A 27,426-nucleotide genomic window follows, 5' to 3' on the forward strand; every position below is an offset into this window, starting at 1 on the left:
ATCTGAGCTCAGCCTTTGACACCATTTCTCACTCTGTCCTTCTAAGCAGACTTTCCTCTCTCGGCATCTCTGACACACCCCTCGCCTGGTTTCAATCATATCTCCTCGACCATTCCCAGTTTATTCAACTAAGATCATTCCGCTCTCGTCTATTCCCCGTCACCTCTGGTGTACCCCAAGGCTCAGTTTTAGGCCCTCTTCTCTTTAGGTACCATCTTCCGCAAATTTGATCTTCAGTTTCACTGTTTTGCTGATGACACCCAGATATATATCTCTTGCAAACCTGATTCCTCCCTCCCACCTTCTTCCCTTACAGAATGTCTATCCAAGTTAAAATCCTGGTTTACCTCTAATTTTCTAAAGCTCAATTAGGATAAAACTAAGATCCTCCTTATTGGCACCAAATCGAACCTTTTGAAGGCAAACCATTTCTCACTCACCATCGATAACTCCACAGTTTTCCCTTCTCCTCAGGTTAAGAGCCTTGGTGTCATCCTAGACAGTTCACTTTCCTATAAATCTCACATCAATAATCTCACCCATTCTGCCTACTTCCATCTACATAACATTAACAGATTGCTTCCTTCTCTTTCCACCCAGTCTACGTCCATTCTTGTCTTGTTACCTCCCGTACTGACTACTGCAATTCTCTTTTGCATGGTCTCCCCCTGTCAGAGATTTACAGTTAACAAACAGTCAGGTGAATAATCAACACTGAGACACTCGAGATAATTAACGTGCTGCACGGGTGAACTACTCAGAGAGCAATCACACCGAACTGCAGTATTCGTTTATTTTTATAGGTTACATCGTCAATATGCAAATATAATCACATTTCCTGTTACGCAGGTCCTGATGCTGTCTGTGTGTAAGCTGTGTGTGTATGTGTGTGTGTGTGTCACAAAGTATGTGTGTTGCAAGTCAATTTCTAAGAATAATATAATGCAAGTCAACTTCTGCGGATATGTATTTCTGTACTGGTCTCGGTAAATGTCAGTTTCACAGGGTCAGCTTCCTGTTTCTACAGAAAACTGTGTCTGGTGAAATATGTATAACATAACTTTTGAAGCATAAGCAAATAAAACAATAAAAACTCCCTAACACCCCCAAAAATCCCTCCATAAGCTTCAACTAGTTCAGAACTCTGCTGCTCGCATTATCACCAGAACCCCCTCCTACCAGCACATCACCCCTGTTCTTCAGGAACTTCACTGGCTCCCTGTGAAATTCCGGATAATTTTCAAACTTCTTCTGCTCACCTTCAAGGCCATTCATAACCTCGCTCCTTCTTACCTTTCTGACCTGTTAACCACCACTTGTTCTGCCTGTTCACTTCGTTCTTCTTCTTCTATCCAGCTTACTGTACCTTCCTTCCGCCTCACCACCATGGGAAGCAGAGCTTTCAGCTGCTCTGCTCCCAGGCTGTGGAACTCTCTGCCCCCAGAAATAAGAAACATTGGTTCTCTCCCCCAGTTTAAATCCCAACTCAAAACTCATCTGTTCAAATCTGCATATTCACTGTGAATCCACTGTTTGTTAATTTTATCTTGTGCTTTTATTTTATTGTTCTTATTCTGCCATTGTTTTACTAAGTGTTTTATCCTATTGTAAAGTGTCCTTGGGTGACTTGAAAAGCGCTCATAAATAAAATTTATCATTATTATTATTATTATTATTATTATTATTATTATTATATGCCTGTATACACCTGTATATATATGGCTTCTTCATTACATCATTGAGCTTTAATCTGCACTTGCGAATGGTGCAGTGAACTGTGTTCCTGAGCCCGTGCAGTGATCTAAATGGCAGAATGTTACCTGAATGTCTGGGGGACCAAAGCTCACAGGCATCTAATATGGATTTTTGGCCTCATCCCTTAAGCGGAGGATTTCTCAAAATTCTCAGAATCTTTTGATGATTTGATGTACTGTACACGATGATGTCTTCAAAGTCTTGACAATTTTATATGAAAAAATATTTTTCTGAAATGTTTTCACAGTTTTTAGACACTTTGCAGACATTAGAGGTTAGACGTTTTGCAGATTGGTAAACATCTGGCCAGTTTCTTTTAGGAAATGGGGTTGTTTAAATAGTGTCGTTTGTCTAGATCTGATCATAAAGTGATAATGTGGCTGAGAACATCTCTCTACTAAAGCCATCTACTCACTGAGAAGCCCCTGCATTAGATTCATTGAGGTTTTTGATTTGGTCAATTTTTCAGCCTTTGAAGGAAATAATTCCATGTATTTATTTCCCTTTGTTTCCTCCTCCAGATGCTCCAAAGCCTCCCTCTGTGTCAGTGCGTCCCTCTGGTGAAATCAAGGAGGGCGGATCAGTGACTCTGACCTGCAGCAGTGATGCTAACCCAGCAGCTACGTATGTCTGGTACAAGACAAATGGAAGAACACCTCTTAGTAAAGAACCCGAGCTTGCCTTCAGATCCATCGAGCCCTCTGACTCTGGACAGTATTACTGTATAGCTGGAAATACATTGGGAAGGAAGACATCTGAATATACTTCTATCGATGTGAAATGTGAGTGGAAATAATTTCATTTTTCTCAGATTCAACAATTTTTCTTCTCACTGATCGATTTTATCTCTCTTTAGAGACTTTCATTTGATTTTTGATCATCTGTATCAATTGTCAATAAGGTTTTGCTCACAGTAGTTCAACAAACGTATACCTCTAGTTGATACATTTTGTCAATTCCCCATCATTTGCAAAGACTTCTGACTAATTGTGTTTAAAATGTGAGTCTGCATTTGTCCTGTGAGTGACTAGTGAGGAATTCTTTGGGATTCTGGCATGATCGCGCCACCATGGAGCGATCGTGGCTCAAGAGTTGGCAGTTTGTCTTGTAATCGGAAGATTGGCAGTTTGAGCCCCGGCCCGGACAGTCTCGGTCGTTGTGTCCTTGGGCAAGACACTTCACCCACCTAAAAGTGCTATATAAATGCAATCCATTATTGTTATTCTTTGACATGTCATCATAGCTGGGGTAGGCTCAAACCACCCAAAAATGCAGTAAAGCTTACTGTTTTTTCCAATAAGAAATTATTGAACCAACTCTCCAACATATCTGTCCATGGTTTCAAGATGATGTGCAAACTTTTCTTTTACTGCTACAGAAAAGAGGCAAGTAAAGTGGAAAGTTTGAACTGGCATTCATGTTCACTAAGAAACTATAATTTGATCAGACTGGTCAGTCATAATGTCTCTGTGGACATCAGTATTCCTGCTAAATCCTGCTGGAGTGGCTGTAGCTCAGGTTGGTGATTCAATCCCTTGCTGCTCCAGTCTGCATGGCAAATATCCTTGGGCAAGATACCAATGCCAATTTGCTCCCTGATGCATCCATCAGGGTGTGAATATGTGCATAGAAAAAAGTGTTTGTGTGAATGTGTGAAAGAGTCATGCTGTGTAAAGTACTTTGAGTCCTAGAGTAGACTAACAACATCCATCCTGTCATTTACACTTACAAAGATGTTTGATTTTGTTCAAAAACTACAATTACCTTCCTGTGTTTCCCCCCAGATGCTCCAAAGTCTCCCTCAGCGTGAGTAAATCTGTCTGGTAAACCCAGGAGAACATTTCAGTGACTCTGACCTGTGGCAGTGATTCTAACCCGGTCTGCTGATTCTGGAGAGCATGACTGTGTAGCTGAGAACAAATTTGTGCCGTCAACACCTAAACACGTTTCTATTGATGTGAAACATGAGAGAATCAGGTTGAGAGAAAAATGCTTCATGTTTACTTAATTAACACGTGAGGTGTCAAAATATATACAGAAACTTATTACATACACTCGAATCTCACCACATTCTTATTATATATACAATTATCATTGTATCTGTTATTTTTATTTGTGCTAACACATTATCTGAACTGCTTTTCTGCTCAATTGCACATTAAAAATATATTGTTATATATTTCATTCTTATTAGTTCATCTTGTCCATTCGTCTGTCCACAATTGATAAGAATCACTACTTCTCCTGGAATATTGATCAGATATAACCTATTGATTTTTGCTTTTTCATTCCATTTCTCTGGATTATTGCAATTATCTAATAATTGGAAAACAAATTATTGTTTTAGGTGTTTTTGTATTTACATTTCCTTTAACCCATAGGTTGTGTTTAAAGCTCTCTTTGTGCTCTGCAAATACATTACTGACATCATAATTCAAATTAATACAAAGAAACCAATTAATCAAACATAAAACTGAATCGAGTCACCCTTCTTTATGTTTTGTATTCTGAACTGCAGATATTCATATAAGGAAGACCTTTACGGAGTTCCTTCTGTGATTACATTGAAGCAAAATGTTGTTAGTTTAGAATTAGCGAATATCACCTTTTTTTTCTTTGTCATGTAAAACCACAGTAAAGGGATTCATCTGTCATTTTGCTGAACTTTAGTGTAAATGTACATGTAAAACCTAACCAGCTTCCTCTGACTGCCACTGTCATGTTTTACTGTCATTAAAGGAAAACAAATAAACACAAATTTAGAGGACTTATATCCGAGTAATACTTGATTATCCAATCATCTCTGTGTTATCATATTGTCAGTGTGTGACTGTGGGTAAAAGCATATAAGTGAGCAGAATACAGTGACCTCCTCATGTCTTGGATGGGAGGGACAAAAGGACTGAGGTCAAGAAATAAAATGGGAAATATAAACAGATAAACAGAACTGAAATAAATGCCTTATTCCAGTGAGTTAATGGTAATGTTGTTATGTTATTGAAAATGTTCTCACATGCAGGTCTTCCAAATGCTGTGCAATCCAGCTGAAACACAACAAATATCTCATTCATGTGAGTCATTGTTGGAGTAGTTTGACTATTCAGTGCATGTGCCACTTTCTTGAAAAAATAACTTAATATCAGTGACAAAGTCAATGTTCCACATGTCCCACCACAGCTTGGGAGGATGGAAAGTATTTTAATAATGATCATTTGTGGGTTAGATGAGTCTGCCACGCTGCAGTTCACCAGGTGTGCACAGACTTTAAAATACAGTCACTGCAGCTCAAGATTAGTCATGAGTGTGTATACTCAGATTATGTTATGCCCTTTTGCATCAAGTCTGCATCAGCTGTGTTCCCTTTGTTTGGTTATTTGTTGTTCAGTTTTGGTGACCTGTGTGTTTAGTTTTCAGTTTACTCTCCATGTCTGTTTTTATGGTATTAGGTTCAGCTTTGTTCCCCTCATGTTTACTCTTCCTGCATTACATTGTGTATTTATTGATTTTGTTTCCCTTCACCCTCTGTTGAGTTGTCCCACTAGCTCTGCTGTTCCAAATTTTTCCCCTGTGCTTCCTCGTGCCTTATGGATTTCTTGTTGCCTGTTTCTGGACTACCTGTACTTGTTCTTTTCTTGGAATAAACACTGAGGGTTAAAGTATGTTCAACCTTCATCTACCACATCCTGCATTCATTCACCATACCGCACACAGCACCTGGTAATCATTTTAAAACACATCCTATTATTTATAATACAGTTGATTTAAAATTATTTCATCTCCATAAAAATACAAGAACAGACACATACAAGTAAAGTATTAATAGATTAACAAAAACAAAATAAAGGATGAGGATTTGATGCTTTGAATTAGAAATATAATAGGAGATGCTTCTTTCCCCTGCACCATACGTTCAGAAGTTCAGAACATCCTGTCTCAGTGACACTATTGAAATCCATGTTAATTTTTGGATAAAATTCTAGGCTTGCTTGTTATCAGCTCTTCTGAAAACATTAAGCTGATCCAAAACATTTCAAACTAGAGTACTACAGTTACTAGACCACCTATATTAGCATCTCATCTTTGGCTTCCTGTATTTCTTTCTTTCTTGGATTCAAAATTGTGATTCTATAAATTCTATATCCTGAATGATCAGACCCCATATCTTTTTAAAAGACCTCATAGCACCACATTATTCCAATATTGTATGTAAACATGGGCTCCTCTAGCAAACCAGTTCAAATTTAATAGTTAAGTCAAGAGAAAGGCTGATAAGTAAGTCATAATTTAGTTATAGTTCATCCTTAATTGTACCAAATGTGACTGGAGGGCCCAGTCAGACCAGCTGATTTTCAAAATAAAGGACCCGGTGCAGATTATACACCTTGACTATGAAACACTTCTGGTCTTCTTTAACTGAAAAAATAGTGCGGGGGTTGCAATATCTCGGACATGAGAATACACCACAGACCTGGTGCATTTCAGGGGTCATGCTGTTGTTGCTCTAATCTGACACAGTGACCATCCCTCATTCATCCTCACTTTCCCTTCTCATGCATTTCTGTGGCTCTTTGCTTGCCTTTGTGTTTACTGTTATTTTGTTGTTTCTCTGTCTTCTTCTTTCCTCTCTTTAGAGTGTTTGCACACCTCTAATAATTGAATAATTTATATCAAAATTTAAAAAAAGTAAAATTTGAACAAATCCTAGGTGACTGCAAACTTTTATTAAAATAATAGCATCAGAAATTTTAAAAAGCCAGGTACCAGCAACTCCATCGATGAACTGCCGCTGTGACCATATTTTTATCTTGCCATTTCCCCCAATTAATAACAAAAACACCTTTGGTTAGTAGTGCCATTGTGGCCCTTTGTTCATCATTTTTATGAGCAGAGTTTACAGGTGTAGAAAGTGGTGGAACCTCAGAATCTCATCTCTGCTTTGTGTAGATATGTGTTACTGCTGGCTTCATCAGGTGGTGGCCTCCGGCTGATAAGCTGGAGGAGGTGTCTGGGGAGAAGGAGGCCTGGGTTTCTCTGCTGAGGCTGCTGACCCCACATGCCGACCTCAGATAACTAGAGGAAAATGGATGGATTTATCAGCTTTAGCACCTACACCTTTAGTGCTCCTCCACAGTTATCTTTCTTCTTCATAAACAGTATGATGCGAATCAAAAAATTAAAAATGGTGCTGACACTGTTGGAAAAAGGTGGGGGAACAGAGGGACCGGAGGCGTGTCTCAATGATTACATTCGACCTATGACACAAGGGGGTGGAGCACATGTGATTAAGCTAGCCATTAGATGCATGAGCACACCCCCATACTTCTTGTGCTACTTTTGGTATTAAAACACCACAAAATTAGTTCCTCAGGCTTTAATATAACACATTTAGAGGGCTGTATGTGGTTTTGAAAACAACAGCATTCAGTCCCAGATGTAATGGCTTCATCCTTATTCATGCTTCATGCTGAAAAAATCACATGAAAAAGAAGGAAGTGTGACAGTTTTATTTTTCGGTCTTGTGCTTCCCAACAGGGACATGATTTTTAAAGACAACATCTTTTTCTATGGTAAGTAGAAGTTACTATTTTATATCTTTATTTTTATTGTGTTTTTGCAGACTGGAAAATACAATATTTAAACTCTTTGCTGATACAATTTTCTGTCACACAGACAGAAGAGAGGAGCAGCCATGAGTGCAACTGCAGCAGCAAGGATTGAATTTGTATTTGTACTGCTTCTCACTGCATCGGGTACTGAATAACTAACTTTTACAATGAAGGAAGCTAAAAGAGTGACATTTGTTTTAAAGTTATAATATGATATTAAAAGTTATAGTGTGTTTATCATGACATTTCCACAGATTATTAAAATGTTCCCACCATCAGCATCTCAGGATGTTTTTATCTCGACATGTCTCTGTTGTGTATGACTGCATAAAAACTGCATTGCTGTTTGAAATAACTCTAAGTGGGTCTGATAGTAGTATATTTGAAGTATTTAGTTACGGTGTCTCTATACTAAAACAAAACAGGAACCAAACATCTTCACTTCAATTTCTTCAATTTCTATTCTCCTTTTGGTTTCTAGTAAAGCAGCTCTCAGAGATCTGCAAACGCAGCAGCACTTCTGTTCTGCATTTTATAAAGTTTACTATGAAACTTATCATCAGTCTCATTGCACAGTAAACTGTTTGAAACACGAGCATTTTAACACACTAACAATAATTAAGATGCACATTAAATCTGAATTTAGGTTAAAATTACAGATGCCTTTCTTAGTCAACACCTTTTCTTTGTTAGAATAGAACAGAATAAAATAGAATAGTCCTTTATTGTCATGGCAACTGTGCATGAATAAAATATAAATAGTAAGACAGCAGGGAGAAATAACAAACAATTATAAATATATACAAAACTACAGAAAAGCACACAGTTGTGTGTACATCAATATAAAACTTAATTATTAAAGTGTTGAACATAAATAATAACATGGCAGTCAAAGTGCATAATAAAATATTAAATTTCATATAGAGAAAGCTTTGTCTCAATGACTTGCATTTCATTTTAAAGACACTTCGTACAAACGTTTCCATTATTAATGTCACTGTGATTGTGTCTGTAGTGTCTGATGTGCTCTGTGTTACAGCGGTACTGGGTCAGAATGGTTGGTCAGTGACTTACACTTCCACTCACATCTGCGCCTTGAAAAAATCAACAGTGGACATAGGCTGCAGCTACAGTTACCCTTCTACAAGACACAATATGAATACTGCAGTTCAAAAAAGACTTTGGTTTATAAAAAACAAGGATGAACCGTTGGATCTGAAAACATACTCGCGCCGAGCGGAGTACCGCTTTCATGAGAACGACTGCACTCTGAGGATCACAGACCTGAGAGAGAGAGACTCTGATGAGTACAAGTTCAGATTCGTAACAAATCAGCCTGATGGAAGTTATACTGGTTCACCTGGAGTCACTTTGACTGTCACAGGTAAGATTTTCATTGAAAATTCTACTGTTTTGTTTGGTGGTTTAGTTTAAAATGAGGATTATTTGTTTCTTCCTTACAAATCCAGATTTACAGGTGAAGGTGAGAAGATTGTTAAGCCACACAGAGCTGCAGTGTCACAGCAGCTGTGATGTAATTGATCCTCCATCATATGTTTGGTACAAAAATGGACAGAAAATAGAGGAAGAAACATCTCTGCGAGTCTCTGTTGGAGGTGATGACAGCAGCTATTCCTGTGCTGTTAAAGGACATGAGGGTTATCGCTCTGCTGCAGTGTGTGAGTTTACTCCACAGTGTCACTATAAAAATCCTAAAATCATACAAAACATGTCAAGATTTAAAATAAAAAAAGACCACCTTATGTTTAAAGCCCTCTTTTTAAACTTTCTCTTATCCTCCAGTTTCTCCAAAGCTTTACTATGTGTTAGTGAATCCTTCTGCTGAAGCAGAGGAAGGAACTTCAGTGTCTCTAAACTGTGGCTTTAATGCTAACCCAGCAGCTAATTACAGCTGGTACAAGGGAAACATCCAAACACGTATCAGTGAAGGAACGGTCCTCGACTTTTCGTCTATCCAGCCCTCTGACTCTGGAGAATATTACTGCACAGCTGAGAATGAGCTGGGGAGGAGTGCATCTCAGTCCATCTTTATTAACGTGAAATGTGAGTAAATCAACTTTAATAACAGTTTGCTTGAACCCGTTTACTTTATTCCATCTCTCCTGAGTTGTTTTTCTATCATCAAATATTAAACATTCAATTCATTGAAAGGCGATTGCTGTGTAAACCTACTGTACAACCCATTAATATTTCATCTGAATGATTCAGTTACTGAAGGGTTTCTGGTCAAATGTCTCTATGCTTTATGAAAGCAACAAAACATTTACCATAAGAATTAAAAAAAAAGGAACCAGCTCATTTTGCTTTTTGCTCACATCGGTTTTCTTGTTTCTGTTTCTGGCATGATCTGTCATTAGTGATCTACGCAAAACACATAGAGGCAGCAATGTTTTCACTGCCAAACTGAGCATACACAAAACAAACTACAGAGCTTTTAGTCATAGTTATGCAACATACTGCATTCAATACAACACAAATGTATCTTTGCGTGTTATAAGATTTCCCTTTAATTGCCATCATATTTGAAATCCACAGTGGAATATATCTGCATCACAGAAATCACATTTTTTGACCTGAAAGTTTTTGCATGAGGAACAGATTTAGATTCAAACACCGTGAAGTTGATTCATCCTCATATCTTCTCCTTCAGATGCTCCAAAACCTGTTAATGTGTCAGTGACTCCCTCTGGTGAGATAGTGGAGGGCAATTCAGTAACTCTGACTTGTAGCAGTGATGCTAACCCAGCAGCTAAATATACCTGGTATAAGGGGAATAACAATAAACCTCAAAGTGTAGACACACAGCTTGTCTTCACCTCAATCCAGCGATCAGAGTCTGGACAGTATCGCTGCAGAGCTTACAACAGCGTGGGGGCAACATCTGACACCATCTCTATTCATGTGAAATGTGAGTGAAACTAATTTATACATCAGATGGTCCAGAAATCTCTCTCACTGAGAGCATTACTTCCTCATTATTTCCCTGAAATACTAACAAATTGAATCATTTTCTTTCTCTCAGATCCCCCAAAGTTTGTCTCAGTATCAGTGAGTCCTTCTAATGAAATCAGTGAGGGGAGCTCAGTAACTCTCACTTGTAGCAGTGATGCTAAACCAACAGCTAACCACTTCTGGTACAAGGATGGTGATCAGACACCTCTCATTAATGAACGGCAGCTCTCCATCACCTCCATCCAGTCCTTTGACTCTGGAGAGTATGTCTGTGCAGCTGAGAACCACCTGGGGAGGACGACATCTGAATCCATCTTTATTGTTGTGATATGTAAGTTCTTCACTCACCTTTATGCATAACCATCCAAATCTCCTCACTGAGCAGCTTGTTGAGCAGTCATGGAGTTGATTTAGTGAATAACTCAGTCTTTGCAGGAACTAATACTAACCTCTCTTTTTTTCTCCCTCAGATGCTCCAAAGTCTCTCTCTGTGTTGTTCAGTCCCTCTGGTGAAATCCAGGAGGGCAATTCAGTGAATCTGACCTGTAGCAGTGATGCTAACCCAGCAGCTAACTACACCTGGTACAAGGAGAATAGCCAAACACCTCTCGTTGTAGAACCACAGCTCTCCTTTATCTCCATACAGCCCACTGATTCTGGAGAATATTACTGCCAAGCTGTAAACAAAGTGAATACTTCCACGCCTAAATACATCTCTATCCATGTGGCATGTAAGTCAGACAGTGTTTAAAAGCAACATTCAGCTAGTTATTGTCAATATTTTATCTCATTATGAATTTGCCAATATTATCAGTTTGCAGCTCAAACTGCTTTATAATTACAGTTCAGCAGCTGACCTAAATAAAGTAAATTTATTTTAATATAACATTTTAATAACATTTTAATATCATTATCATCACTGACTTCAATTTATGATCATACATTTGTCTGGGATGATTCTGTGTTGTGGCGAGGTAGCAGTTCAGTGACTAAGATAGTTTATGTTCTGTTCTGTTAGACACTGCAGGGAGGTTCTGGGTTCGCACCTTTGCCCAGCTTGGACCTTCCTGCAGAGTTTACATGTTTTCCCAGAGTACAATGACACACTTGTTGCGTTAACAGGCAATTCTAAATTGAAGGTATGGGTGCATGTGAGGGCTGTACAGCTGTACTCCCTCTCTGATGATGATGTTCTCTTACCCAGTTTGAATTGGGACCATCTCCAGTGGTTAGATAAGCACTTAAGAATGGCAGATGATAGATGACATTACCCAATCAATGGTTTGCTTGATAGCTGTGTACAAGTCTCATACAGAGATTTGTATTATTGTATTATATCAAGGCAGACCCCATTCATTTTTTTTATAGACACAAGCCACAACCTTAAATATTAAGCAACTTTAAACTAAATTATCATATTAGCTCTCTGTTTACACATAAAACAGCTTGAAAAACACTAGTGTACACTAGTGTAACCATTAGGTTCACAGATTTGTTTGATTTGATCAATAATCAATAATAAACCTTTGCAGAAACTAATAACATGCATATAATCTATGTTCTTTCTCTACCAGATGCTCCAAGGCCTCTCTCTATGTCAGTGAGTCCCTCTGGTGAGATAGTGGAGGGCAATTCAGTAACTCTGACTTGTAGCAGTGATGCTAACCCAGCAGCTAAATACACCTGGTATAAGACGAACAATCAAACCCCTCTCATTAAAGAACCACAGCTCATCTTCAGCTCCATCCAGTCCTCTGACTCTGGGGAATATCACTGTACAGCTGAGAACAAGCTGGGGGTCTCATCGCCAACATACAACATCTCCATTAATGTGACATGTGAGTGAAACAGGCTTATTTCTGTGAAGGTTCTCAGTCATCCAGGTCATCGTAGTCTAAGGAGCTTGGAAAGAAAAGCATCTGGACTTCTTTAAGTTGCTTGAAGACGTTTCACCCCTCATCCAAGAGGCTTCTTCAGTTCTAAGGTCAAAATGTTGGAGAGTCCCAGATTTAGAAAGCAGGGTAGAAAACTTTCACTTGGTGCTTTAAATTATGTTAACATTTGCTTTACTTGGTCTTCCATCAGCTTTGTTGCTTACTCCACTACATGATCAAAAGGGAGTTTCTGTGTGAGCAACATATCACGGGAGTAAGCAATAAAATGATGTCAAATTACTGAATTCATTTTAAAAGTGATTCTATTTTAATGTAATTTTAGTTATTTTATAATATGAAAAAGTCAGATGGAATTGGTGATTTACATACTGATAAATCAAGACAGGTAGACAAACAGGTAGCAAAATACAGCCTTCCAGGGAAGAAATTCTTAATAAAATAAAGCTTTTGTGACCACTTAGTGCAAAGGACGGAGTGTAACACTTTCTCGTAATTTTAATATTTTAATATTTTAATATTCATATTTTAAAATAATATATTTTAATATATGAGTAAACAGCATAACAGCAGTTACTGAAGCAAGAGGCAACTTTGTACAGCTTACAAAAAAATTAGAAAGACAAAGCGAAACAGAACTAATGACCTGAACAACATCAGCTTTCCTGTTTACTTAACAATCACAATCAGCTCCCAATATTATTGTCATGCATTGTGTGTGGAAAAAGTGGGTTGAAACTGTATTGTTAAAAGTACAGGTCCGCTCTGTGTTCTCCTCCAGATGCTCCAAAGCTTCCCTCTGTGTCAGTGAGTCCCTCTGCTGAGATAGTGGAGGGCAGTTCAGTGACTCTGACCTGTAGCAGTGATGCTAACCCAACAGCTAATTACACCTGGTACAAGGAGGATGAAGAGTCACCTAAAACTTCTGGACAGAACTTTACCATCACTGACTTCAGACCTGAACACAGCGGGAGTTATTACTGTGTTGCACAGAACACCAGAGGGCATCATTACTCCACCTTACAGCTGACTGTTGTATCAAGTAAGTTAAATCTGATTTGTCTCATATCTGATCCTGTAGTTGTGTATTCTATTCATTTGGTTGAGTTTGGTTATGGTTCATTTTAGTTCAGGCTTAGTTATTAGTATTTAAAAGTGCCACCCTAATTCACTTGATCACTTTTTTAGGAGCATGGAAATTAACAGCTGTCATAGTCCCTGCTATTCTTCTGGGTCTTATACTCTTATACTCGGTCATCCTATGGATCATGTGAGTGGAACTTATGTGCCATTTATTGTATTGTCATTTCGCTAAGTTTGTAATTTCTTTAACACTTTCATTTAATCATTATCCCAACTAGAAAAAACAGATCCTCAAAGCAGCAGCAGCCTGAGCCTAGAGAGGAACTGGATACCAGTGAACAGGTGACAGGAAATATTACTTGCTTTAAAGTAAATGCTGCTGCTTCACTTTCTGTAAAAAGTTTCCGGAAGCTTTCTGGAAAACCTTGTGTGGAATAGCTTTTAAGTTCTAAGACGTAAAATAGAACTTATGGTAAAATAAGCTTAGATGACATCTGTAAACACATATCTGTCCGCTTCCAGAGTGCTTGGTTGTTAGTTTCCATTTTTCATTCCTTCCACTTTCCCACACTGTCAAGCTCATTGCTGACATCACAGGTCTAGTCAAAGTATCTCTCTGGTTGCTTTCTTCAAGCCAATTACCATCCACTCCACGTTTCTTAAAATCTCACTGCTAATCTGTCATTCTCCCTTGCAGACTCCTTCGTGCAACCCACCTCCGCCCCATCTCTGCCTCTCCCATGTTACTCAGAGCTCCAGTCAAGCCTGCATCTTCATCACCACCACCAGCCTCTAGACTCTGGAGGGTCCTGCCTAATTCCTGTCACCGCTGGGAATCTGTTCAGCCTTGACCGGCCATCAGAGTCCAGTCACCAGATTGCTTGAAGGAATTCAGTTCATGAATAAATAGTGTTCAGTTCATCCTAACCATCTCTCCTCATTGACATTCCATTCCCTTTCTCACATTCCAATATAACTCTACAAAGTGTGTCAGTCTTGCAACTAATAGACCGCAGACAAGAATAAAAAGCCAAACTCAACTGTCCTGCACAGTTGAGAAAAATATATCAGCTTACACACAATATTTTAACACAAATGTGACAATAATTAAACCTCACGGAGAGCACGTCAGGCTCAAACACTAGTGAGCAAATTTAGAATGAAATCATATCAGAGCATATATATATATATATATATATATATATATATATATATATATAGATATATAGATATATATTAGGGGTGCAACGATACACAAAATTCACGGTTCGGTTCGATAATTTGGTGTCACGGTTTGGTATTTTTTTGATACAAAAAAATGTTCATGCTCTTTTAATTTGTCATTTATTAAAATTATAAATATATATTTTAACTCAAAAGTACAGTTTTTAAATTTAATGTTGCTGAAACAACAAAGTAATAAAAAAATAAATCTATCTGATCCAGAAATCACTCATCTTTGGAAAAGAGAGTTTATTACAGAGAAATGGCTCTTTCCAAAATAAAAGCTATACTATACGCTTCTTCTGGGCTATATTCTCAGCAGCATATTAAACATATCAGGTCCCCATAAGGAGAATCATGTGCTAACGGCTGTCTAAATGACTCGGGTAAAGTTTGTAGCATGCGTGCTTGTTGTTTTTGTCTGCTTCCACTTGTCTTTGCACTAGGATGATGTCGACGTAAATGTGCAGTCATATTCGTTGTGTTCCCACTAGTGCTGTCAGCGTTAATCTTGTTAAAATGACGTTAACGCCACAACACGGCAAATCTCCGTTAACGAGCTCCATGCGTGGGGCTGGACGGCCAACACGTTAACGAGCAAACTGTGCTAACGCAGTAGTTCCCATCCATGTAATTGAGCATTGCGTGGCACATCCAACATACTGTTTTTCATTTTGTCCATGACGCGCTTACCTTCAGGGTCATACGTCACATGAAGACCAAAATAGTTTCAAAGGCCAGATGTGAATGAGGGTGGGGGAGGTTCAATTTGCCATGTTGCAACGAGCTTAGCTTCTGTCTTGCTAGTTTGTGCTGCGCTCAGTGGATCTGCGCTCGACAGTGCAGCCTAGGCGGAGCAGTCGAACGCAGATCCACTGAGCTCTCAACACAGACAGCATTGTCAGAAGAAAAGTTGATAAAATAAATTAAAGATTTTGTTTTGTTCAATACATATGCGTACCGAACCAAAAGCACTGTATCGAACGGTTCAATATCGATACGAGTATCGTTGAACCATGAAGAGGCCGCTAGGAAAGCTGCAACTACCAAGTATCTACAGATCGTCAGGCAAGTCATGAGGAGTCAGCTGAACGGCAAGAAAATTCTGGGCTGTTAACACCTACACCCTTCCCGTGATCAGGTACCCTGCTGGTATAATAACCTGGCCAAAGGCAGCGATAGAGCAACTGGCATCAAGACTGACATACTTCTCTTGGCTTACGGCAGAGATGGTTGCATTTTCTCCTGTCTCCTCTCCCTCCCTTATCTTCCTGCTTGGCTTGTATTGTCTTTGTCTCGTTTCGTCTAACTGTCATAGACTCTCTTTGCCTTGTTCTTTAAAAATCAAGGAATTATGGATTTGATCAACTGGTCTCTAAACGCTTCTTGACACCTGAGAAATCTGGGTGTGGAGGAGCCTGATCGTCCTGCAGGAACGTTGGCTGCCAGATACACAACCATCTTTCGCTGGAACAAGTGGCATCTCACGTGCCTAGTAACGCTCTCAATGGAGGACATTGAAGAAAATTTTTCAGAACCTTGATAACAGCGTTCCTGCTGATTGGAACTGGCACAGCCCTGGCTTATCGACAAAGCGGTTACAGCTGCTCAAAATCCCACAAGGCTGCCCGGCATGATTGACGGTGGGTAGAGCCACGAGCAATCAGACTGTGATTGTTGAATGCAATATGGACTCAATCATGGAGAAGCTCACAGTTCTAGAATTGGGACCAGTGACAGACACTCTCTCTATCGATAAATCAATCAGTCACTATGTTCATTTGGCCTTCCTTCACCAGCCAGAAGCTCGAAGGCTAAAACTGGGACAAATACTCTCCCAGACTACAAGACTGTGTAGACTCTCTGCCCTATATCTTCTACTTCCACAAGGCCACCGGTGTTGGCTTAGGGATTGCTGACTTTTGCTTAACTGGGCAAAAGGAGACTGTCTCACGAGTTGGATACAGGATACACACATATGGACACACATATGCACACACACACCAATATACAGTCATCCCACCCCTCCCCCTTCCAAACACCTCCAACGTGCTTATGTCTTTTTATGTTGTGAAATGTGATAATCATGTGTATGTGATGAGGTGGGGTTTGTTTATTTTTTTTGTTCTCAAACTGATCTCCCTTTAGGAGCTCAGTCTGGGGGGAGTTCTTTTTTCTGCTCTTCTTTCCTCATATTATGTACGTCCATTGTTCTGCCTGTTATGTTTGTGTAATATATTTGTGGTTGTAATGGTAAGATGGCTCTGGAATGCCAGCAGCCTTAACAGCCTTCAGGATCAAAAGAGTTTTAATGAAATGAAATGAAATGAAATGAAAAAAAAAAAGGAAGCTCCTAACCTAAGTCCAGCATCCTGAGACTGCATTCTAAGCAGAAGGAAGAATTTTTACTGACACTATTGAGTGTCACTAAAAACAGTCCAGGATGAGGCAATGAACATCCATGAATACATCAGGAAGATGGCCCCAACCAACCACGTGCTCAGTGAATACTTCAGGCAACAGAAACCCAAGGCAGAGGAGGAACCATCATGGAAGGACAGGCCCCTACACGGTATGTACCACTGGCAGATAGTGGAGGTGGCTGACATCCAGATGTCCTACCGGTGGCTGGACACAGCTGGACTTAAAGACAGCACAGAGGCACTAATCCTGGCAGCACAGGAACAAGCTCTGAGCCCAAGATCTATAGAGGCTGGGGTCTATCACAATACTCAAGACCCCAGGTGCAGACTGTGTAAAGATGCCCCTGAGACAATCCAGCTCCCTGCAGCCCTTCTAGGGTGGTGGAGAATGACTGAACGATCATGTGGGACTTCCAGAGATAAATGGTGGTGGCTAACCAACTGGACACAGTGGTGGTGGTGGTCAAGCAGGAGAAGACGGCCATACTGATAGATGTAGCAATACCAAATGACAGGAACATGAGGAAGAAGGAACATGAGAAGCTGGAGAAATACCAAGAGCTCAGAGAAATATCAAGAAGATGTGGAGGGTGAAGGTAACGGTGGTCCCAGTGATAATCGGAGCACCAGGTGCGGCGACTCCCAAGCTAGGCGAGTGGCTCCAGCAAATCCCAGGAACAACATTGGAGATTTCTGTGCAGAAGAGTGCAGTCCTAGGAACAGCTAAGATAATGCACACGACCCTCAAGCTCCCAGGCCTCTGGCCTTAAAGGGCCTTAAATTGTTTTTATTAAAAAAAATAATAAAAAAATATGTATTTATTTTTTTTAAATCAATAATTTATTTTGAATTAAAAAAAATTCTCCCATCTAAAACCTTTTATGGTCAATATTAAAAACAAAAAATAAAGACAGAAACAATATCTGCAGTGAATTCTGCAGTGCCACTTAAAGGTTACTGAACCCTGTTTGGGATATGACATTTTAAACGTTTGAGTAAAAGCAAGCCAGTGAATAAAGTTTAACTTAAAAGCTGTTTTTATTTAGAGGTCACAGTCTATTACAACAAGGAATGTGTGGCTGATGAGTTTGTCAGTTAACTCAGACTTGACCACAGTAAGTTTTTGATGTTGTTTCTTTCTTCCTTCTCTTTGTAGCTAACCTTTAAATTTGGAAAAGCAAAAAAGCGCTGCTGCCCTGAATCACACAGCAGACATTCTTGCTTGAAATGCAAAAGAGAGAACTGTGTATCACTATTTTGAAAAGGAAGGACGTTAGGGAAGCTGCTTTTATAAGCTGTTGCACGGTTGTTAAAAAGCAAATTATGCTTTTCATGAGCACAGCAGCCTCTGTTCCTGTTATTATGTGACTGTTTTATTCTCATGCACTTTACTCATCTGCTGGAGTGTTACTGTCATAACAGACAGAGAGGCAAGAGGAGCAGCAATGGCTTCAGCAGCAGCAGTCGCCCATCTTCTTTTTGCCCTTTTTTTCTCTGTTCAAGGTAATGTTTACATATTTATATATATATTAGTTTTATTGTTGTTTCCCATGTCAGACAATTATGTTGAAAGATGGTATATGTGACTCCATCCATATGTTATGATGCTGCTGGGTCATATTAAAATACAGTAACAACAGCTTTAAAACTAGTGACCAGTGGTCTGCTGATGGTACCTTTCAGTTTCCATCTTTCTGTATATATTTTAATGAACAATTGTCATAAAATAGAAACTGCCTATTTACTAGGCTTATTTTTAACACCCAATTTCAAATCCCTGAAAAATACTGAAAGCAAAAATTAGATTTTTCTAATTTAATACTTCTTTTCTGTACAATATACAATTCCGTTTGTAGGTGTTATAATGATAATTTTCTATATACTGGCTTCCCTCTCGCCTATACTTTTTCTTACTCATCATTATATATAAAATTGGGATGTTCTTCCTGAAAAAAAAGAAGAGAGTAGGACTACATGATGCTTTTCATACTCTAAAAATGCTCAAGTATCTCTACTTCTTTGTTTTAGTCCTTACAATATGTGAGGATACACGTTTTATGAACCTGAAAGATCTGGGTTTAGTTATTCTGCTGCATAGAATTGGACCTAATAATTTTTAATTTCATTTGGGCCTCATTGCAAAGCAAATGCTGAAAGTACATTCAGGTTGTCCTTTACCTAATAGGTAAACCGTTACATGACACTTAGCAAACACTATTAGTTTTTTATGGACTTTTGCAGAATGTTATCTGTAGCCTTATGTAAAGTAAAAACAAAGTACACAGAACTGATTATAATAAAAACTGTCTGATAATAAGCTTTTGGCTTTCTGTTATTACTTTGTGGCATGCTTTGTTGATCTTGAACTCTTGAGTTTTTTGTTCACTATTATGTTTTTGTCAAGTGTTGTTATGTTACAGTATATTCAAGTTGTGTTCTTTTTTGTTTTATATTAATTCTTGGTCTGGTTTATTATTTCCTTTCCAATGGTCTTTTTGTATTTAACATTTTATTTAAAATCCTCCATTTTACATCATCCTTGAGTCGGGTTTCTGAGTTGTTGCTGTTATTGTTACCCCACCGCCATTCAGGTATAATTCAGGTGTAATATGGCATAACACTTATTTTTAATATACTTCTTTTTTTATGCACAAACCCCCCAATTTGTGAATAGAGCCTGCTCTGCTCTGCATGTGTCTTAGCATGTCAGACATACACAACAGTGTCAGTACAGATTAAAAATACAGTTTTACTTCTGTTCTACTGATGTTGGACCAGATCTGGAAGATGCTGTGAAACTATAAAACTTGCAGTGCCTTTTATGAAAGGAGTCCGATACGAGTCAATGAGTGAGAGAAAATCACTTCTGACTGAACGCAATGCATAAATGGAGTGACTAAAAGTGACTAAACTCTCATACGATGTGACAATGTGATCAAACTGGACAGTGAAACCTAAGATTAGCTGGCATGATGTAAAGTAACTTACTACCAGCTGTTTTTGTTTTACTCCCTCTTAGGCATTCAAATTGCCCTTCTCAGGCATCCAGAGAAGGGAGGTTTGTATGCTTAAGTAACTGAGACAATATCAACTCTAGGCACCAATTTGAGCACATGAATGTCTACAATGCCCCTTCTCCTCCACCTTTGGCATACAACATGTGTGGCTGTTCTCTAGCCACATATGTAAATCAGCATTAGTCAGAAGGGAAACATTTTTCCTGGCGAGTGTAACCAAATATGGTGGAGGAACACGGCGTGTTTCCACAAACCAAAAAATGCAACTGTTCTAAATTTCTGAGAATCCATCTCAGAACCGTTGGAAAATACCATTACACACACACACACATTATAGTGCAGGTCTCAAATCCTCCTATTGTTAGATGTGGCTGTGTGCAGACAGGAATAGGACCCAAGGTGCAGACTCCGGAGACAGTCATGAACTCAAAAAGGCTTTAATTTGGTACTCAAAATATAACATAACTGAAAAGACTCAAAACAAACTTAAACTGGAGGAATGACAGAACACACAGCTAGGAAAACGGTAGATCGCGACACGGACACAGAGAAACACAGGGCTTAAATACACAGAGGGAGCAATCAGGGAATGGGTAACAGGAGGGAAACACAGCTGGGGCAAATCAGGCCTAACGAGACAAGGGGAAGCAAAACCAGACACATTAACATCAGACATGGACTTTCAAAGTAAAACAGGAAACACATAACACAGACTGAACAAAGACACAGACTCGCACGCACTGCAACAGAGGGAACAGAGACGTGGGACCAGGGCAGACACAAACACTGACTGGACACGGGGATATAGCCACTAAGGACACACAGAGACGCGAACTAGACAAGGGGATACAGCTGACAGGGGAGACAGAGCAGCTAGAGAAGACAGAGACATAAACTATAAGACAGAACTCAAAGAAACCAAAGACTAGAAAGTATAAATAATATAATAAACTCAAAACCCCTGGGTCAACGACCCAGGCATCCTAACACCTATCTTCCCTTTGTGTCACGTTAATCCTTTTCCCCTGTTCTTTTGTGTCACACTTCCTGTTTTATAATGGTTGTTTTTTTGATTGAGTTTAATGTCATGAGACATGGCCATTTCTCGTTTTGTCTGTTGTCTCCAGCAGACAAAATGTACTATACTGTATGTTATTGTCTCATTTTCCCCTGTCTGATTGTTAAAAGAACACTTGTAGCTGTGTGTCCTCCAAATCTGTATGTGCCTGTTCTGTGTTTCTCTCAGCATTTGAATTTCTCCGGCTCAATCGTCTGTGGTTCAGTTCCCTGGTTGTTCCTGGAATTTTGGATTAATCTACATTAATCCAAAATTCTTAATTTCTTAATTTGCAGTCTACTACAGTGAGAACATAAGTATTTGAACACCCTGTGATTTTGCAAGTTCTCCCACTTAGAAATCATGGAGTGGTCTGAAATTCATATTGTAGGTGCATTCCTACTTTGAGAGACACCTTTTAAAAAACAATTCAGGAAATCACATTGTATGATTTTTACAGCATTTATTTGTATTGCACTTTCTAAGTGGGAGAACTTGCAAAATCACAGAGTGTTCAAATACTTATGTTCCTCACTGTGCATATGTACATATCTCTTTCTTTGGCATTGTTTTTCCGTAAACAGCAATCTGTGTTCATCTGTAAACCTTATTTTATGATAGGTTAACAAAGTCAGAGTTGTTAGATAAGCTGGTTGCTGGAAAAGTGCCCACCAATACAACTCAAATTCAAAGAGTACACTTCATTAATGTTGTTATACAGAATAACAACACATACTGGATTAAAGGTAAATTCATGGCTTGCGTTTCCAGTCCCTCAAACATTACCTGGCAAAATATTAAATCCTGTTCTCTGGTGTTATTTTTCTGATTTGTGTTACAGTGGTGCAGAATAAGGCTAACTGGGGAGTGACATACGCTGCAGATAAGATATGTGCCTCCAATGGATCAACAGTGGAAATGAAATGCACCTACACATATCCTGCAGGGTATACTGTTACAGAAGAATTCTGGTGTTTTCAAGACAACAAGAACCTCAAAGTCAACTCAGATTACAAAGATCGGATTCAGTACAACTGTACTAAGGAGAGATGCACTATGAAAATGGCAGACTTGAAATGGACAGATTCCCGTGAATACAGGTTCCGTTTCATAACAGACAAATCTGATGGAAAATATACTGGTATACCTGGAATCACTTTGTCTGTCACTGGTAAAATTATCTAAAGATCTTTTTTCCCTTTTTCTTTTTCTGCAAAAGGTAGCATATTTATGTTTACAATGTGTAGACCACAAGGACCAGGCACAACCCAGATGTTTAGTTTGACTTATTTTTTTTTTAGTTTGCTCGCACATTCCAATGTTGGCTTCTGCCTCTATTGAAGTAGGGAAGGCATGATTAGATGATGCTTACCAGCTGCAATAATCAGCATTCCCTGAAACAATATCCTGAACCCGCTGCTCCACCCCTCCCCTGCAGCAGAGCCACCAACCACATCCACTGCAGTGGAGTGTGATCCAAACAGAGGGAGCAGCCAAGGAGGTAATAGCGAAGAGAGCTGACCACCCATCAGATGGCTAGGATCTCCTTCTCTATGGTGCTGTACCTGGCCTTCCACTCTCACAGTTCCCCCCCCCCCCCCCCCCCCCCCCCCCCCCCCCCCCACCTTAACAATTGGGGCAAAACAGCTCCATGTCCAAGTCATTAGTCTGCAGAATAAAAAAACACAGGAACATCTAGGTGTGTGAAGTAGGGGTTCCCCACAGAAAGCCTTGTTAACCTGCGTCCACTGGACCAGATCTGGTACAACCTTCCAGGTGAGGTCAGTCAAGGAGCTGGTAAGCTGTGGCGGGAGTCTCCAGCTTGCCCCAGGAACTGCCTAACCTCCTTTTTGGTCTTGGGGCACGGGCAGGATGCAATTGCTGCAGTTTTGTCCATCTGTGGATGCACCTGCCCACCTCCCAAGTGGTATTCCAGATACCATACCTCCCTTCGTACAACCACACACATCTTTGGGAAATTTGTGGGTCCAGGCACTCCAGGATCACAGCAGCCCACTGCACATGCTCCACCCAAGTGTCACTGTGGATAATAACAGTATCCAAATAGGTGACAGCACATGAAGCTTGCAGCCACAGCACCCAGTTTTTGAGGCATCGCAAGGTGGGGGGGCCCCTGACCAAGATGAATTGAAGTGCAACAAATTGGTGCAAACTGTACGGAGTGGAAAAGGCATGGGGTAATCATCAAACCATGACACCTCATTCACTTTGCATTAGTCAACACAGAACCATATATACCAATCTTTCTTTAAAAAAGAACTAAAGGTATAAACCACAAGCTGTGCGACTCTTCTGTTCTGTTTCAGCATTTCAGCCATTTCTTTCTGCTTAGGTAACCTGTAGGGCTGTAAATGCACCATCATGCCAGGCTCGGTTTCAAAATGGCCCTCTTTAAGATTTGTAAAGCTGGCAGGGGGGAGAACACATCTGCCAACAGCTGTTGCAATGCGGCAACATCCTCTCTCTGGCCTGTCTGTGATGGTTATCACAATGCGAGAATGGTGGAATTTGGCACCTACGGCCCCAACTCATCTCTTTCTCATGACAACCTCCCCAACGTGTGCAGCTTTGCTCTTAGGTCCAGAAAATATAGAATCTCATCTTTCGCCAGGCTCAGATGTTCTCTCCAGTTTTCTTTAATCAGGTCCAACACCCCCTACAAAATTCTGCCAAACAGTAGCTCAAGTGGAGAAAATCCAGTGAAGGCTTGGAGCATCTCCCACACAGCAAACAACATAGGGTCTAACCAGCGATGAAACTGCGAATCATGGTGTTATTCAGCTGCTCCACCAGCCCATCAATATGAGGGTGATAGACGCTAGTCCCGAAAGATTTAATGCCAAGTAATTCATACAGTTTGTGTGTTATTATTATAACACCTACAAACTGTGATTGTGCAAGACATGAACGATGCGCCCAGGGATCTGCATTAAAGGTAAAGGGCACAAAGTCGCTTGATGACCTGCTGACAGACAGGGTACCCACCACTGGCACACATCTCCCCTGAATGCCCGGACGATAAATTCGGGACATTATTTGCTCCAGAGTTTTGTCAAAACGCATGTCACCAGCCATTGGGTTATATTGAGCCACCTGGAAAATCATTTCCTGGTGGCTTTTATGCACCAGCAACTGTGTGTGGTTGTCCTGCATGAGAGTGTCGCCACTCTCTCAATACAATCTGCCAATATAATCAATACAAAATACGGGAATGTCAGATTCAGGGTACACCACCTGATCATCAATTTTTATTACTTGATCGAAGGCTGAGTGTAGACTGTCATCCTGAGGCTAACCTAGTAGCCACCTACTCTAGGGCCACCTTGTGTGGACATTCCTAGGTAGTCCTGGATGGGTTACGCCCTTGTCGTAGCTAATGAGTCATTTACAATGAGTGAATCTTTTGTTTTTATTTCTTTATGAACACCAGTGTTATTTTGGGACTTTTTTCACTTGTCCAGCTCTGCAGGTGGAGGTGACCAAAATAAGAGTAAATGAGTCCTGTACCAAGGCGGAGCTGAAGTGTAAGAGCAGCTGCACCGGGGATGTTTCTTATGTCTGGCTCAAGAATGGAGAGAAGGTCACAGAAGAAAATCCTCACATAACCAGCCTTCGGTTTAATGACAGCATCTGCTGTGCTTTGAAAGGACAAGAAGATTACTGCTCGGCTTCACTGTGTAAGTGCAGTGTAACTGACAAACTCTAACACAAAGGGTGGAGTTTTTTAAGAGGAACTTCCCCCAGCTTGATTTTTTTTTCTAATTTTATGTAAGCATTCGGCTTTTTGTGGATATACTTATTTCTATCTATTAAACAAATGATTATTGTTCCTCCAGATGCTCCAAAGCTTCCCTCTGTGACAGTGAGTCCATCTGGTGAGATAGTGGAGAACATTTCAGTGATTCTGATTTGTAGCAGTGATGCTAACCCAGCTGCTAATTACACCTGGTACAAGGAAGGTGGGCAAACACCCCTGTCCACTACAAAACAGCTCAGCCTCCCGTCCATCCGGCCATCTGACTCTGGAGTTTATAACTGCACAGCAGAAAATGAGCTGGGAATCAGGAAATCCAAACATCTTCGTATAAATGTAAAATGTGAGTGAAACTGCTGATATTTGGAGCCTTCTTCTTGTAAGTTACCAAAAAACAGTGCATACTTTACACAAGACTTTACACATGACTCTAACCTAAATAATATTATTGCTCCATAATGAGCAATTCAACTCACTCTGTCAGTGGATTTAAGTTTCAGCCAAATCAAATTGTTGACAATTTGCCAAGAACTCCCCCCTCCCGCTTACATATCTGTAAGGACAAACCTGCCTGGGAGTAGGTTTATTCAGTGACTAAACTGGTGGAGCCAGTTGTCGTGAATGCCTTGACTCCAACTAAGTAAAAAGAGCATTACAGGTCAGCACGATCATCTAGCATATCCTGTCTCACAATATTTATAGGGGCACTGCTTCATTAAGGACAGCATAATTCACATATGTCACTTTTTAGAACCACAGTTTAGAAGACAGATGTCTATGGACTCTTCTCTGTATGAACACCTCCCCTGAACAATTATGAACTAGACGAATAGATTACACCCTAAAGAATGACTGAATTTGAAATGTTATTATCCTGACCAGCTTCTCTTAATCTTATTCAGATATGATTTTATATTATTCTTCCATTTGCTTTTTTCTAATAGCCTTTGTAAGAAATCTGTTTCCCGATGAATGAAAAAAAAAAGATTTCTATGATCATAGTTAACTAACCAACCACAGCCTAACCAGGATCAGCCAATCCTGGCTCACCTAGTTAATTAATGTTATGTGACCCTAACACAGTCCTCTCTTTATAGCTAATTTCTGATGCTCTTCTTGTACAGGAAATAAGCAGAAGTTTAAAGATTGTATATGGTGCTTTACATAGAACAATCAAGTTCTACAACAAGTAGGACCTAATTTACAGTTAACATATGTTAGCATATTTCCTCCAGATGCTCCAAAGCTTCCCTCTGTGTCAGTGAGTCCCTCTGCTGAGATAGTGGAGGGCAGTTCAGTCACTCTGACCTGTAGCAGTGATGCTAACCCAGCAGCTAACTACACCTGGTACAAGGGGGAGCTATTCCTGACTTGGCCACGAGTGGGCGTTCATCATTTCACCTCGATCAGCTCTGAGAACAGAGGAAACTACTCCTGCAAGTCAGAGAATCAGTATGGACAGATCAACTCTTCACGTGTGTTTATAAATGTCCAGTGTAAGTAGAAAAGTGCAATTTAACCCTATGATACCTAAATCATCATTAGTGATAAACTGTGCCCTAGCACTACCTCTAACCCTAGATAATCTGAATATGTAATTACTGAGAGATCATGAAGTGTCTTGAAATGTTATCACTCAGATACTCCAAAGTTTCTTTTTGTGTTAATTCACTGTAGACACATAGGGAAATTCATGAAATTAGACTATGGTTTTAGTTTAATAATATTCTTAAATCCTCTTTATTGCTTGATCTGCACAAAGGTAGGAAAAAAATGTTACAAAACAACTATTTAACTAACACACCAGGCCCTCATTTTACACAAATCTATGCAGGAATAAATGTAGCAGGAGAGTATTTAGTGTGCTGGAATCAATTTTAAGTAAATACTGTGGAAACAGTAAAGTACAGGATTTCCACAATTTCAATTTACCCTCAAATTAAAGTGGCACACTCAGTCTCAGTTTATTTAGTTATTGGGCAAAACAACATCAGTGGATTTGTAGAAATAATATGTTGTCCTTTATGACAAAGTAATAGAACATTATTCTGTAACATGATTCATGGCTTAAGGGTCATCATTTGCTTTCATGAGTTACACACACTAAGCAAATATTTGCCTTGCTATATTTGTTAGTGTAATAAAAGGCTTTATAAACTGTCCTCCAGATGCTCCAAAGCTTCCCTTTGTGTCAGTGAGTCCCTCTGCTCAGATAGCGGAGGGCAGTTCAGTCACTCTGACCTGTAGCAGTGATGCTAACCCAGCAGCTAATTACACCTGGTACAAGGAGAATAAAGCACTGCCTCTAGGACCAGAGGGCAGTCATCATTTCACCTCCATCAGCTCTGAGGACAGAGGAAACTACTTCTGCAAATCAGAGAATCAGTATGGACAGATCAACTCATCATATGTCTTTATAAATGTTCAGTGTAAGTATTCTTCATTGTCCAAAGGCTTCTCTATACTTTGCATGCTAATATAAATGAATAATCTTTATAATTTCCCAGATGCTCCAAAACTTCCCTCTGTGTCAGTGACTCCATCTGGAGAGATAGCTGAAGGCAGTTCAGTGACTCTGACATGTAGCAGTGATGCTAACCCAGCAGCTAATTACACCTGGT

At 39.7% G+C, this 27,426-nt stretch overlaps 3 protein-coding genes across 3 annotated transcripts in view; all 3 read left to right on the forward strand.

Moving 5' to 3' along the window:
- Positions 1-5,421, forward strand: part of LOC113024542 (hemicentin-1-like) — a 37,264-nt gene extending 31,843 nt beyond the window's left edge. The window contains exons 34-35 of the mRNA XM_026171725.1: positions 2,277-2,537; positions 3,540-5,421. Of these exons, the coding sequence (XP_026027510.1) occupies positions 2,277-2,537; positions 3,540-3,565 (287 nt within the window). The 3' untranslated portion in view covers positions 3,566-5,421. The remainder of the gene's footprint in view (positions 1-2,276; positions 2,538-3,539) is intronic.
- A 1,679-nt stretch (positions 5,422-7,100) lies between these two features.
- Positions 7,101-14,236, forward strand: LOC113024697 (B-cell receptor CD22-like). Its single transcript, XM_026171974.1, has 13 exons — positions 7,101-7,322; positions 7,426-7,505; positions 8,377-8,745; positions 8,831-9,040; positions 9,165-9,425; positions 10,033-10,290; positions 10,405-10,665; positions 10,805-11,065; positions 11,909-12,172; positions 13,008-13,268; positions 13,415-13,496; positions 13,588-13,651; positions 14,007-14,236. Exons 2-13 carry the CDS (start codon positions 7,445-7,447, stop codon positions 14,103-14,105), a joined length of 2,451 nt encoding a protein of 816 aa, XP_026027759.1. The 5' UTR covers positions 7,101-7,322; positions 7,426-7,444; the 3' UTR covers positions 14,106-14,236.
- A 4,165-nt stretch (positions 14,237-18,401) lies between these two features.
- LOC113024700 (B-cell receptor CD22-like) overlaps positions 18,402-27,426 on the forward strand; it is a 36,184-nt gene continuing 27,159 nt past the window's right edge. The window contains exons 1-6 of the mRNA XM_026171978.1: positions 18,402-18,459; positions 21,872-22,201; positions 24,513-24,728; positions 24,888-25,148; positions 26,041-26,301; positions 26,974-27,234. Of these exons, the coding sequence (XP_026027763.1) occupies positions 18,402-18,459; positions 21,872-22,201; positions 24,513-24,728; positions 24,888-25,148; positions 26,041-26,301; positions 26,974-27,234 (1,387 nt within the window). The remainder of the gene's footprint in view (positions 18,460-21,871; positions 22,202-24,512; positions 24,729-24,887; positions 25,149-26,040; positions 26,302-26,973; positions 27,235-27,426) is intronic.

The sequence above is a fragment of the Astatotilapia calliptera genome, chromosome 6 (genome assembly GCF_900246225.1).
Source record: "Astatotilapia calliptera chromosome 6, fAstCal1.2, whole genome shotgun sequence".
Lineage (NCBI taxonomy): Eukaryota > Metazoa > Chordata > Actinopteri > Cichliformes > Cichlidae > Astatotilapia > Astatotilapia calliptera.